At 33.8% G+C, this 14,520-nt stretch overlaps 3 protein-coding genes across 7 annotated transcripts; 1 reads left to right on the top strand and 2 right to left on the bottom strand.

Moving 5' to 3' along the window:
* The first annotated feature begins 607 nt into the window (after positions 1 to 607).
* On the top strand, positions 608 to 4,189 carry LOC102629239 (uncharacterized). 2 transcript variants are annotated; one of them, XM_006490302.4, is made up of 7 exons: positions 608 to 768; positions 2,010 to 2,198; positions 2,340 to 2,480; positions 3,241 to 3,349; positions 3,458 to 3,519; positions 3,596 to 3,699; positions 3,881 to 4,189. In XM_006490302.4, exons 2-7 carry the CDS (start codon positions 2,106 to 2,108, stop codon positions 3,984 to 3,986), a joined length of 615 nt encoding a protein of 204 aa, XP_006490365.1. In that variant the 5' UTR covers positions 608 to 768; positions 2,010 to 2,105; the 3' UTR covers positions 3,987 to 4,189. The 2 variants fall into 2 exon arrangements, with proteins under 2 accessions (XP_006490365.1, XP_024958389.1); XM_025102621.2 differs by having other exon boundaries at positions 727 to 873.
* On the bottom strand, positions 4,116 to 5,794 carry LOC102629526 (uncharacterized). Of its 3 annotated transcripts, none has more exons than XM_025102622.2 (3): positions 5,316 to 5,794; positions 4,986 to 5,196; positions 4,116 to 4,465 (listed from the first exon to the last, which is right to left on the bottom strand). In XM_025102622.2, the coding sequence occupies exons 1-3, from the start codon at positions 5,463 to 5,465 to the stop codon at positions 4,458 to 4,460; spliced, it is 369 nt and encodes a 122-aa protein (XP_024958390.1). In that variant the 5' UTR covers positions 5,466 to 5,794; the 3' UTR covers positions 4,116 to 4,457. The 3 variants fall into 3 exon arrangements, with proteins under 3 accessions (XP_024958390.1, XP_006490366.1, XP_052289270.1); XM_006490303.4 differs by having other exon boundaries at positions 4,992 to 5,196; positions 5,316 to 5,785; XM_052433310.1 differs by having other exon boundaries at positions 4,116 to 5,196.
* Positions 5,795 to 6,101: 307 nt separating this feature from the next.
* LOC102629806 (methyl-CpG-binding domain-containing protein 13) lies at positions 6,102 to 12,116 on the bottom strand. 2 transcript variants are annotated; one of them, XM_025102620.2, is made up of 5 exons: positions 11,710 to 12,116; positions 9,529 to 9,624; positions 9,082 to 9,231; positions 7,882 to 7,999; positions 6,102 to 7,590 (listed from the first exon to the last, which is right to left on the bottom strand). In XM_025102620.2, exons 1-5 carry the CDS (start codon positions 11,794 to 11,796, stop codon positions 6,392 to 6,394), a joined length of 1,650 nt encoding a protein of 549 aa, XP_024958388.1. In that variant the 5' UTR covers positions 11,797 to 12,116; the 3' UTR covers positions 6,102 to 6,391. The 2 variants fall into 2 exon arrangements, with proteins under 2 accessions (XP_024958388.1, XP_006490367.1); XM_006490304.4 differs by having other exon boundaries at positions 7,837 to 7,999; positions 11,710 to 12,100.
* Between the last annotated feature and the right edge of the window lie 2,404 nt (positions 12,117 to 14,520).

Raw genomic sequence — 14,520 nt, 5'->3', positions numbered from 1 at the left:
TTTAATAATAAGATTTATCAAACACATACAATTAATTATAAAACTCATAGTACTTTTAAAAGTAAAATTTTATTAAATATTTAATTAATTTTTTTTTTCAATTGATAATTTTTACAGAACAGCTAACAACAATTATTTTAAAAGTTATATGTCCCTTAATCAAAATTATTTTTCAATAAATAAATAAAAATTCTAACACCTTAATCTCAATTAAAATTAATTAGGGTAACTCATTACTCATTAAATAGAGATAATCTAAATAGAGTTTATTCTAATAGATAATTTTCCTTTTTATAAAGTTAAGTAAGAACTTTTTTTTAATAATTTCACAGTAAAAAATTATTAATTGTTTGTCCTAGTTTTAACGATTATAATGTAATTAATTCAATAAACAAGCTTTTTAGGATCATATAATTAAAAAAAAAGTTAGTTTTTTAATATGAAATGAGTTAAAATTATTAAAACAAAAATGTGTATTTTATCCAAATTATTTTTTCTTGAAAAAATTTGGGTGTAAACTTCTGCTACATGCCACATCACATGGAGTTTTATTCTTGTGGCGTGATTTTTAATGAGAGGAGTATCGTATGGGAAATTGGGAATATCGTATCAAAATAAGTAAATAAAAGAATAAACTAATTTTTAAAAAAAAAGGAAAAAGAAGAAAAAGAAAAACAATATATAAAAACTTCGATACCTAAAATAAGCTCTCATATGCAGAGCCAATAGGAGGGATTGCCGAGAGCTCTCTTCTTCAATCTCTCAAAAGTACGCGCTTTTGATCTATTTTACATTCAACTTAAGCGAATAAAATTTGTCTATTTGAATTAATATCTCCAAGCTCCAGCTTTATTATACATGAATATGTAACATGTAATGTCGTGATCCTTTTTCCTTGATCTCGTTTTTTCTCTTTATCTTTGGCAATATTACTTCCATTGCTGGAAAATTACTGGGTTTATGTTCAATTTCCATTTTTAAATCGTATATGATTGTGGGTCGGTTTGTTTTCCTCAGTAGGTAGATGGGATCTCATTTTTTAGCACATTATTTATTTGTAGCTGTAATACTTGGTGATTAGATCCAATTTGTTTATTCTTTTGCTCCTATTTGGTTTTTTAGACATTCCAAGAATATGGAATGTATAATTCGATGTAATTAAATTGGGCTGTTTCATTGGTTTGGCTCTAAGATCATATGCTCTAGGATAATAAGAAGTGTCATGTTAACGACAAAATCTATTGTTGAATTTTCACTTCTTGTTAAAACTAAGATCCAACTGTTGTATTCTTTTGGATGCTTCGGATGTAGTTTTATTGGTAGAAAAAGAAGCTTGATTGAAGAAAAAAATTGCATAAGTTGTCTTTCCCTGAATGCAGTTACAGTTACAATTAGAGATGTAGTTTAAAAGCAAGTCTACCTGACAAAGAGTATGTTTGGAATTGAGGTTTTGTGGCTTTTAATCCACTGCTGTTGTAGAATAGATGCTGTAGTTGGTAAGTAAGAGTGGTTGATATATTATTAGCTTCCAAGTAAAAGTGGATTTTTATCAAACACTTCAGGTCCTCTGCTAAGCGTCAATGTTGAAATAGTTGGAATTGGCTTTCCTCCACACTATCTGAGGCCATAAGTTTGATCAGTTGTTCAGTAGCTAGATTTCCTATCATTATTTGTACGTGTGTATAATTGAGGTCTTACAAGTTTAATGCATGAGATTTTTTTCAAGTTTTCCTGGCATAAGTGTTTGCTATGAATTTAAACTGGCCACAGAGTGTTTGTTGCATGTCAATTGTATTTTAGATTGGATGTTCGAAATAATTGGACCTTAATAATTTCTGGATGTGTGATAATCATATTTCTATACTAATATGTGATTAAGAGTAAACAAAGATTGAGCTACATGAATTCAACTTCAATACCTTGATTTGGCTCTTTTGTTTTTTGTTGACCAGTCTTGATTAATAATTTTTTTTAATAATTGGACCTTATTAATTTTTTTTTTCAAGCAGTGTACATGAGTGAGACTTTGGTATTATGAAGCCCTTTTCTTCTCACAGTTGAAGGTTAGCGGGAATAAATACAAATTAACGTTAAAGAAGTTAGAGATGTTCTCGCTGTTTTATGGACTTTGGAAGTATATATTTACTAAGACTGAGTTTCATGTGCTCATTCTTGGAATTGACAAGGCTGGGAAAACGGTAATATGCTTTGCCGACTTCTCTTAATTATAGTTGTTACATTTTGCTTCTCCGAAACTCCATCAATATTAATCGTTTATCTTGGCTTTATCTATGTTGAATGTATCTGTTGAATTCATGATATTATCTTTTAATTTGTAGACTTTGTTGGAGAAGTTGAAGTCTGTCTACTCAAATGTGGAAGGCCTCCCACCTGATCGAATTGTTCCTACTGTGGGACTGAATATTGGTCGTATTGAAGTTTCAAATTCAAAGCTGGTCTTCTGGGATCTGGGTGGTCAGGCATGTGAGCGAAACCATCAATATTTTAATAATAATTATTATTATTATTATTTTCAGTTACACTTAAATAAGTCAGAGGTGCTGCTTCCTCATGCTATAGTAACATGGTTGTGGTTATGATTAGCAGATATGTGGTAGATCTTGATTTTTATTGATTCTAACAGCTTTAAGAGTTGCTTGCTTATTATGTGTTGTTTTCAGTTATGTAACAATTTCTTGATTTTCATTATTGGTATAAATAATCAAGTTCACACTGACAATGTTACTTATTAGTCTGGAGATGGCTAAGAAATAGTAGAAAACATTTTAGCTTCTACAAGTAGTCTCAAATAAAATCTATCATGATTAATTACAGTTGTTTTGTACTGGTCAATTATATTTTAGCCCTGTGATTTTCCACCTATTAAAATGATTCATGCTAGAACTAACAGTTTTCATGATATTACATTTCTGGAAACACTAGCTTCAGGTTTCCTTAGGCTTTTAAATTTTGACTTTTATGGCATCCAGCTTTATTCAGCTGATTTTAGTCTTCAGGCCTCCTTAGCTGTCAATTTTCATATTTTTAAAATCAAAATGGGAAAGAGGAGCTGAAAATTTAGGTTCTGAAAAGGATGTTTTCTTGCTCCATGTGAGGTTAACTGCTTATGATTGTCTTGTTTGATAGACAAAATTAGCTACATTCTTGATGTGTAACTTTTGTGGACTATATATTATCCACTGCAAACCTGAAGTCCTGGTCATTGATGATTTTTTTCAGCCTGGCCTTCGTTCAATTTGGGAGAAATATTATGAAGAGGCACATGCTGTGGTATTTGTAATTGATGCTGCTTGCCCTTCACGTTTTGAAGATTCAAAAACTGCTCTAGGCAAGTTATATGGAACTTTTGAATAGTTTGTCATTCTCAGTCTCTTGTGAGGAAGGTTGGAATTTGCAATACCTCAATGTACTCATATCTTAAATTTTTTCATACCAGAAAAGGTTCTTCGGAATGAGGATTTGCAAGGAGCGCCACTTTTGATACTAGCAAACAAACAGGTAATTTATTTTGTTATATCTTCTTTGTTGAATTTTCCAATATCAGTAGTCATTTTGTGAGTTGTTTCAATGCCAGGATCTTCCTGATGCTGTATCAGCTGATGAACTAGCACGATATCTAGACCTTAAGAAGTTGGATGAACGGGTTTGCATGTTTGAAGCAGTGTCAGGTTATGATGGGTAAGTTAGATGGTTCACAGGAAGACAAAAAGCTAGTAAAATATGCAATCTGATCTTGCATGTATAATTGTATAGAGTTGGGATTGTAGTCAAATTTTCCTTACTCCATATCAACAATCTTTTGGGCACCGAAATGTGCACCTAAACAGCAGAAGTGATCTCATTTGAAATTTGGTTGCAGATTCGGAATAAAAGAAAGTGTAGAGTGGTTGGTCGAGGTAATGGAGAGGAGCAAGAGAACTGAAATGTTGAGAGCTCGTGCTGGTGCAAGTACTGGTTCAGTTTAGTAGGAACATTATATTAAATCACAGCTGATGTCCTCTGCCTTTTGTAGCTTCTGTAAATAAATCAGGATTGACATTAAAATTTGCCATGATTAGAGGTTGATTCTACCAATCGGTGCTTTCTTGTTTTAATTGTTGTGGGATTCAAATAGTCTTAATTCTTGAAAGTTTTGATTCTAATTCCATGGGCAAAACCCATATGAAGAGATTACCTGTGTCGCCTCTTTGTATTAGAATCTTAAAGCCTTAAATTGTCAAAATGTTCAATGATGACAGAAATATACACAAGGTTTATGTTCTTGTGACATGAATAGTCTTTTATAGTCTATAAGCCTGGCTTGGCAGATTGACACATTTAGCTAATACTGAAAATTAAAAGCACTTGCTTCAACTCAAACCCACTGATGCAAATGGATTCCATTCTACTTGACGAGTACTGAGAAGCTGCGGATTAGCTCTTTTCTTCACAACAGGTTATGGTTCTGGAACAAAACAACAAAAACAAAAGGGTGAGAAAGGAGGCTTCAATTGATCTTCTTTTAGGTACTAAATTAATTCTGTTGCAGAGCTGTAAAGTTAAATAAGTGCTCAACTAAGGAATGTCAAGTAAATTGATTTCTCTTTTGGGCAAGGAAGTCGCACAATGTAATCCAATGAAGATGGTATTGTACAAAAATAAACAAGAGTAAGTTTTGTAACATTATACTTCCCCACGAGTAAAGAATGCATGTTGCTTAAAAGATTTAAGTTTTTTTTTTTCGAACCAGTCTTAGAAGATTAATCTACTTAGATGCATGTTTATATTAACTGTAATTGTTAAGAGATATTAAACAAAGAGTGGAGGCTTGCTGCATCGTAAATATTCCCTCAAGAAACCAAAAAATGTAAATCAGCAACAAACCTGAATACTTACTACTGGCACATATGAGTCAAGAGTCAAGAAACTAGCAATGCACAATTAAGAGTTAAATCATATTTAAGAAAGGGGAAGAAGAAGCTTGCTGGTACTGGATATTAGGGCTTGTGGTCTGGTGTTGAACAGAATCCGGTGTCGAATAATCCCAACAACTTCCAAATCCGTCCCTGCTGAACTACCCTCACAGCTCTGATCGACATCCATACAGTTCACTTTCTTCAGCACCAGCAATGGCTTCTTCAAGGGCACTTTTGACCCCGTCAGTTCATGGTACCCAACTGTGAAAGTATAGCTCTCCTGAAAAAAAAGCAAAACAGTACAACCCAGAATCAGGGGCATGCTTGCAATTATTCTGCTTCAGATGATGAAATAAGTAGAGAAAGTAAACGTAAATCTTATTATTAAAATCTTAAAACCTGAGATGAAGGTCGGCAAAGTTGACCAATGACGAGGTTCTGGAGGCGATCTTGAAAAGAGGGTTGAACTTCGACGAAGCCTTGTAATTCTATGATTGCCCATTCTCTACAAGACTCCGCACCGCAGCCACACTTGATTCGAATCTGCATTTTTTTTTTCTCTCTCTCTCTCTATTTTATTTTTTTCTTTCGCCTTGATTTTTCTAAGCTAGATTGCAATATTAGGCTAAAATGAAAATTTAACCTTTGGGCTCGTGGGAGAGAAGAGAAGAACATTGATTTGGGAATTTTGGCGGCAAGCAGTTGGGTCCTGGCGCCTTGGAGATGTACGATGTCGTTTAATCTATTGCTGAGGAGGGCCTTCATTATTTAAAAAAAAAAAATTTTCTTTCAATTTCTAAAAATCCAACCTTATTACAAAAACAACCCCACTTCTTCTTCTTCTTCTTCTTCTTCTTCTTCTTCTTCTTTTTACTTTATTATCAAAAAATAAGTGTTTCAAATATAAATACTTGTAAGTCGCGTTAAATAAACGAGCATTCTGTGAATTAATTACTTACCGATTACTCATAGACAGTCTAACACGAGTACATGACAGATAACTCAAAGATATTTATATTCAAAATGTTCATTTTAGCCATTAAGGGGGTTAAAAATAGAATGCTTTTTTCAGCATTGAATAATGAAAATCCAAATTTCCCCTTGTGTGCTGGATTCCGAAACGGAAATACTAAACACTGATCAACAACATTATCTTTGATCAACATCGTAGGTTAGACAAACAACGAAGAAACAGAAAATAGAATAAAAGAAGGGAATTCCAGGAAAGTTTTTAAAAAAAGGTTCCAAGTCTTCAACTAAACACTAGCACTACCAAACTCAGAAAAGGTTTTTTTTTATTACATTTGGACTGTCAAGCTAACTAGAGAGTTTACCGGCTAAAGAAGCTAATGTTACTAAGCATCGGTATCCCAATGAAAATTTCTGATGCACAGCGACTGCCGAAAAGGTTTAAAGCACTGTTCTACAAAGCTTTCTGACTATACAATTGGAAGTTAGTTCATGCAGATTGCCCTTCAATGGCATTCATTGCACCTCTTTTCACTTTGTTGGTGAAAACCTGATCCACCTGGATTTTGGATGCTTAAGTTACCTGTCCGAGCTTGTTCTCTTGACACGGGCTTCTCCAGGGAGTCAAATTGCTGGCACAAGAACTCAGTTTGGCAGAAGTTGTTATTCGGTTGTGTTTGTGATGAGTTAATTTGCTGCTGGAAGTAATCCTGGACGTCCCAATCATTACCCACTGGGATTGCACCAGTAAGAGTTTTTATGGCAAACTCAATACATGGGTCTCTCCAGATATCTGCAAAAGGCAAATCGAGGGGATTTTCCAGCTTCTCATCAGTTTTAAGTTTGCTTTCAACATTTGCGGCTTGTTCTTCTGAAGTAGCTAGGTTCTCCTGTTTTTCCTCGCCTTCATTCTCCCTTTTCTTTCCAGCTTGCCCTTCCAAAAATGCAAAGCCCTCAGATTTGCCACTATTTGATTCAAGCGACACTTCTTTGTCACTGGAAGTCTCAAAAGTTTCTCCAGTAAGAGTTTTAATTGCAAATGCAATACAAGGGTCTGACAATAAATCCCCAAAAGGCAGGTCAATAAGGGGACTCGGATTCTTATCAGCCTCGATGTCAGTTTCAATATTGTCTGGATGCTTCATAGTCAAATCGACAGCACATCCTTGCGGCTGGTCACTCTTACATCCCGTTTCAATCTTTCCTGAAGAGGCATTCAGATCCCCAGAAGGATGCTTGGCCTCACTTGTAGCCGAGGAAACTTCTGTGCTTTTAGAAGTGTCAAAGGCGCAGTTTGCTTCAGGCTTGGCCTCAAGCTGATCTGGTTGCTGTGATGCCAGATGTACCTGACTGCCAGAGCAAAAAGCCTCAACTGTACTACTGGCTTCTATCTTATCCGACTGTTTACGACGCACTCGATTACTAGTTTTTAGTTCTGGTGTTGGATCAAGTGCAAGCCCAGCAAGTCGTTTTGAAGCTCGACGAGGCAAGTCAAACACTTTCTTCTTCCTGGACATACTCTTTCCAAGTGTGGTATTCATAGTTTCATCCATCATCTCCCCAACATCTGATGACTGCCCCTGTGGGAGGACTACCACTACAGGAGTTGAAAGCACGTTTTTATCAGAATCTTTCCTGTAATCCATTTTGTCAGAATCCTTGGCTTCTGAAAGGTTTGAACCCCTCAGCTCGGTTCCAGCCTCAACTGCAATATGCATTAAATTTATATTAAAGGCAAGATTTCAATTAGTAACGGACATTCGTGAGAACCCAAGGAAACCAAGAATACATCCTCCAATATCAGCAGATACTGTAAATAACAAAAGATCAAATGGTGTATCTTGTTTGCTTGCTACAAGTTCCCTAAATGATTGCATGGCAATTGAAGAGTCTCCTTGTTAGTGGACATTAAAACAATGTGTCAAGCTGAGATGGATATTTAGGACTTTACCCTGACCAGAAGTATGTTCAGAGTGGGATATGCATTCTCTCGTACCCGCAGAATCAAGTGCATCTTCATCCTTCGCTACCTCACTCAACTTTGTACTCTGGCTTGTAATATCTGTTTCTGTCCCAGTGACTTCTAATTTCTGTTTCTTGGTAGCTGTCGGCGACTGAGAAAAGACAAGAAGAATAAAATTAATAAAAATAAAAATAAAAATAGGTAACTGAGAATTTTAATGCAAACAACAGTTCCACCTGGCATTGCATGGAAAGAAGGAAAATAATAAAAAATTGAATGCCATAAATGCTGCAAGAATGTATAATTTCGACAAAGCAAGTTACTAAAAGTACTTTCTTGTCCTATTATTGGGTATATATGGCATCTTTGGAGGTTGAAAATATCGAAAACTGTTTTCAAGAATGTAATGATTCGAGTACGGATAAACATATGGGCCAACAGCAGTGAAATATCTAATAATAAACATGCACTCCATCACAGTTTAATATGCCACCACCAAACCTAAAAAAATGAATGTTTACAAATCTATGTAGTCTTGCAGAATCAATGGCATTATTAAAGTATCTCAAGTCCTTTTTTCCAACAAAAAGATGGATTGTATACTAGTTGCGTTTGCACTGATCAGCGAGCTTCAGTATTTAATATCCTCTATTTTCAGGTGGTGTTTCAGTTGATGCCACAAAATGTTGCTGAGCTTTCTGTTAGCAAGATATTGGTGGGTGCGAACAAGAAAAGATCACACAGAGCATATCCGTTAACTGCGGTGTATATTGTATCTAAATAAGAAGTAATAAAGGGAATTTCAGGGACTGCAGATTTATTTAGAAACTCAAACTAGTGATTTCCGAGATTGTTCAAATAGCTTCCAGTATCTTCTTTAAATAGTTCTTTCATGTAATTTCATTGTAAAATAATTTGTTATTTCCTCTAGTTTCTGGTGCTCCTATATGTCCATTGTGTATTAGGGGTTGCAATGGATTTTGGTGTTTTTTCATGATAAAATATAACAGACAGCTCGTTACTTAATCATTCTAAGGAAAAACTTTGTTGTTGGTAATGTTTGATCACAATAGGGAACTGTTTTACTTACTAAAAATCTGCAGAATAGATTTAATAATTAATAACAAGAAATAGAGAATGTATTTGAAATCCAAAGATAGATACTCTAGCTCATTTAATTGCTTGATGAAACAAATATATAGACTTGGAGTGCCCAATAATGAGCAGGCTTACATTGTCTTTATCATCTTCCAGGTCCTCCTCATCCTGGTTGCCATCATCCTTAGGTTTGTATGCCAACCTTCCTATCTCGCCAGTTTCAACATATCGAACTGCATCCTTCATAGATCGGAATATATAACCACTAGCAGGATCAATGTAATACTGCAGAAGATAAATTTTTTATTAGAAATGTACCTTATTTAAACAGTCAGAACAATTTTTTTTTTTCAAAAAAAACTATAAATTGTATTAATGATGAAGAGTCGTTATAGGGAGTGGACCAGCTGTCCACTGAGAAAGCAAAATAATGAAAACTTTTCTGAGCAACTAATAAACTCTAAAATCAGCCAAGCAAAAACTAGAATCTCATGATAAAGTCAAAAGAATGAACAACATCAAGAAAAAAATAGTGCTAAAACTACCAAAATACACCAAAAAATGGAAGTGATAGTTGAATACCGGATCTCTTCGGACTTTACGTCCTGTCTTTGTCACTTTAATTTCTTTAGTCCAGCCTGGAGGTAACCCGTCGGGTGTGTCCTTCTCGATTATGATCTACATTCAACTTTCCTCTCAGAAAACAAAAAAGCGAGATAAAAAAAAAATCACAAAACAAATAAAAGCACACTGAGTAGCTTGTGTCAAGCAAGAGACAACAGACTATTTTTCCCCGATTGCTTGCTAGGTCTCTTCAGATTTAATATTGAGATAGTGAAAACCTCCTACCTTGGAATTGAAATAAGTCAAGGGAACAAGTTGCACTGCAATGAGCCCAACAATCTTAAACACACTAATTTATCACCAAAGAAAGCAGAAAAAAGCACCACCAAAAGATTCCGTCAACCATTCTCCATAGATCTTTATTAATCAGTTTCTTCCGTTATAACTTTCAATTGTTAATGAACCCACAGTAAGAATTATTAATAAATTTAACGACCACAATGTTCACAAAAAGTAACAAGTGAAGAATGTCAGAATAGGTTGAAGAATGTGGAATTGTACATAGATATGGATAAAGCTGCAAAGAATATGTACCAATAGATAACAATACCATAAGGGGTAAAGAATAAAAAGTAAGGAAGCTTTTGCAAGTGCAGTCGAGGAAGTTATCCGAAGAGGATGACTTAGCCAAAGCTCAAAAAAGGATGCCTTTAAACATTGCTACTCCCTCACAGAGAATGATGATATAATCAACTAACCTACTTTAGGTTGCCTAAAAACTACAAAAAAATATGTTAGTCTCTTGGTTTGAAATATGGCTTTTAATTTGAGACAACCAGAAAGAATAATGATGTGAAAGAAACATTTAAAATACATTTGAAGGCTTTTTCAAATACTTCCTCTCACAAAAGGCTTTGCCAAACATTCCTGAATGTATCCTTAATTTTATTTATTTTTTATTAACAATAACCTTGCTTCTGTCATGGCTTGCTCGCAACATGAGAATGCCGATGAACTTTTTAAACAACTTCACATGTATCCTCATATTATTAATAATCTCAGTATTATAAATTTAACGTGCAATTCATACAACATGCAACAGATTTGTGCCCTTCTTCATTATCTATCTCACACAAGAAACACAGTCTTAATCTCCACCATTTCAATTCTTTGTAAATTTTTAAGAAAACTAACCCTTTTCCTCAAAATTTACAAACAAGCTAAATATTACATGCAAGCCATAATTCTTCCTATATGTAAACAAAAGTTTCTACACTTCTACATAATCAAATTTAAAAAAAAAAATCCATTGTCAGTACTTTTGATGATTTAGTGACACGAAAGAAAAATTAGAAATATGTGTGAAGTTGTTTTCAAATACTTACAGTCATAACAACCTTCTCGAAACATTCTCGAATTTATTCTTATTTAAAATATCTATTAAAAACCTTCCTTCCATTACTGCCTGCTTGATACAGGAGAATGCCACCGTTCCTACATGCATCCGCATGTATTATTTTGTACCCTCCGTATTACAACCACATGAATAAACTAACATGCAGTGGAGAAACCATGAAACAGAATTCTTTCCCATTTCGTTATTTATCTACCCAGACACCATGCACACGGTGTTTATCTCCACCATTTCAATTCTCACTATATTCAAGAAAATCAAATCTTTCCGGAAAAATTTACAAACAAGCTAAAACTTACATGCAACCCACAATTCTTCCCATAGGTAAACATAAGTCACTACACCAACAAACGTTCTACCCTAGCTGTCAAACTTATACTAAAATGTTGCTCCAAATTCAAGAAGAAACTGCTTCTTAAAGCACAAAGATAACTCTTTTACTCCCAAATGAAAAGTCCAATCTAAGAACAAGTATCCCGACAGTAAAACAGAAACAAACCAGAAACATATGATAAAGATCTTCAATTGCTAAAGCTATAACCGCTTTCTCACCCACAAAAACGTAACCATATAGATATATATATATATTTTTTTTGAAAATTAAAAAAAAAAAAAAAACCTCAAAGATTGTAGCCCCAGCAGTAAAATCAAGATCAACCCATCAATGAGAAAGCAAAGATCTTTACATACAATCATGAAGCTAAAAGAAAAATAATAATAATAATAATAAGAGTAAAAAATTATTAGAGAATAAATAAAAGGAAACGGTTAATTAAACAAATTACCTTGTCTTTTTTACCATTCTTTCTCACTCGGACCTCCACTCTGCAGCCATCAGGCAGCAGCTCATCGCTGTTTTCCCGGTCACCCATTCACCGGAATCCCAGGGTCTCCGGTAAGAACAAGACGCAAAAGGAATAAACAAAAGAAGAGGGGAAAAAAAAAAAAAAAACGGGTCTTTTTATTTTTCTTTCTTAGCTCAGCTGGCTGTATGTGTATGTTAATGTGACGACTGACGAGTCAAGGACAAAGGCTATTTTGGAGATGGAGTTTACTGTTCGGACAAAACAAGACTTGTAAGTGGGGATTCTTACAGTTACCACGTGTTCCCAAATTTCCCGTGTTGCTGTTGGTGCCATCGAAACGTGACCCCCCCGCCCACTCGCTCTTATTAATTTACTTCTTGTTAGCAGTATTTTATATATATCTCTCTCTCTCTCTCTCTCTTTTTTCCAATGTTTAATCTTCTCCTCAGCAATCTTTTTTTCCTTTCCCAGTGTGTGTGATGGTGACCGAGTGCTTTGTATTGCCTTATCAATTACCTCATTTTCCTCCTAAAATAAAGACGCAGTGTACATTGGAGATAATAACTCATTTGTCCTAAATCACCATTATAAGAAATAAAGAGTCTGGAAATGAACATTTCCGATATCTTCAGTTAAATTTTCATCTCTCCAAATAAATAAATATATTAATTAAAGAAATTATGACAAGAAAGCATAAAACGGGTATTTAAAAATTTATATATTTTCTTGAACAAAAAGTGAGTGAGTGTGTTGTGTGTGTGTGTGTGTGTGTGTGTTAGCTTGGTATTCTTTCGCCCTTTTTAGATAATGGATGCCACTGTCGCACACGTAAACTGAGTGCAGTCTATTATTGTAACTTATGCCAATCATAGACGACCACGTAGCCGTTGATTCAGTACACTGTACTTGGAGAAGACAACAGCTCGACTCTGCGATGGAAAATGCATTTTAGAAAAGGTTCCGATTCTTCGGCTTCTTCTGTCCTTTCTTCAATGCGGTGTACGTTACGTTTCTTTTCATTTGATGGGCCTTCGGAGGCCCAATTTGAGTCTTAACAATCGAATTTTTTTTTTTTTTGAAACTGATTAAGCATCGGATTACTGTATTACACAGATATATATACAATTACTATGACAGCAGGTTATTACATTGATATTTACAATCAAATATATATATATGGGACTTATATTATTATATTTTTATTTTATAAAGTACATGTCCATCCCAAATACTCCTCACGGAGGAGGGATGTCTCTACTCCACTCGCATTTTGCAAGGGAGAAAGATGTTTATAGAAATCTCCACACAATTATGTTTAATTGGAGAAAGTTGAGTCCGTAGGAACTCGAAGCATGACTATGAGGCCAATGGTCTACCACTGGACTACAAGCCCAATTTGAGTCTTAACAATCGAACTTTGAAAAGCTCAATTGAAGCTTTTCATGTTCAAAAAATTTCTTGTCGAAAAAAATACATTATTCCTGCTAACGTTCTTTAAAAAAAAATGGAGCCAAAGTGACAATTGACGTAGAAGAAACTTAACAGCGAAGCCTTGTAAAAACTGAAAACATTGTTGAAGCATCACTTGGTTATTGATCCTTGTCCTGTTTCTTGAACAACGACTATTTTTTTCTTGAAGGCTTGAACAATGAAACCAGTGGGACTTGTTTTTTTGTGCGATTTGGCAGTTTGTAACAAAGGGAACAAAGTCACTGCAGTGAGCTACGATTTAGCATGATTTAATTTATTGACTCCATCTCTCATGCCAATATATATATATATATATATATATATATATATATATATATATATATATATATATATATATATATATATATATTAATGTAGACACACTACTAAACTATATAATTTAATAGAGAGAATGTTTAATTTATTATTAAATCATATAATTTAATTAGAGATAATAAATTGTGGGCTTGAATCAGAATATGTTATTGTTAATAGATCCAAACCCTCTGAAAGTCCGTAGTTTAGGCCTCCGTTAAATTTTTAAATAAATTTTTAACAAAGTTAAAAGTTAAAAAAAAAAAGGAATATTTAAATTAAAAATAATTATTCAATACATAATAGACTAATAGTCTAATACACAAAATACTAGCAATACAACATAGTAAACTACAAATAATGCTTACAAATCCTTAATTAGGTCCATTCACAATAAACTTTAAAAATTTTGACATATGTCCATAGCCTGACAATGCGGACTGGGTCTAAAGTCCGTAAGTTTGGGCCGATTGACTCAGACTTTTTTGTCCACCCTTAGTTTAATAAAATTAATATTCAATTAATTATAAAATCATATGATTTAGGGTGCGTTTGTGATTGAGATTGAGCAACTATATCTTAAAAGATATAATGCTACAGTGTGTGGTAAACACTAATTGTTATAGCTTGGAAGCTATATTGATTTGATTTTTCATTTGTATAATAAAAAATTTGTTATATCTTTAATTTTATCAAAATTATTAATTAAAATTTATATTTACTATATATTATTAAATTTTATTTCATAGTTACAACTTTTTTTCACAACAGCTGTTATTTAAAAATTACAGCACTTCAATTCCAAACAAGACCTTAATAACATATCCATATAAAAAATAATAATAATACTAAATGAGGGCATCCATGTGTATTTATATATATATATATCCTTACTTCGATGCCACTAAAATATAACAAAAACACATATTTCAATACGTTAGAAATTATTATTTTTTTCTATTAGTGTATTGAAGTTTGTGTGTGTGTGTGTGTGTGTGTGTGTGT

Source organism: Citrus sinensis, chromosome 9, assembly GCF_022201045.2.
Source record: "Citrus sinensis cultivar Valencia sweet orange chromosome 9, DVS_A1.0, whole genome shotgun sequence".
NCBI classification, from domain to species: Eukaryota; Viridiplantae; Streptophyta; class Magnoliopsida; order Sapindales; family Rutaceae; genus Citrus; species Citrus sinensis.
The sequence above is the reverse complement of the archived record's forward strand: the minus strand, read 5'-3'. Positions and strand labels throughout refer to the sequence as shown.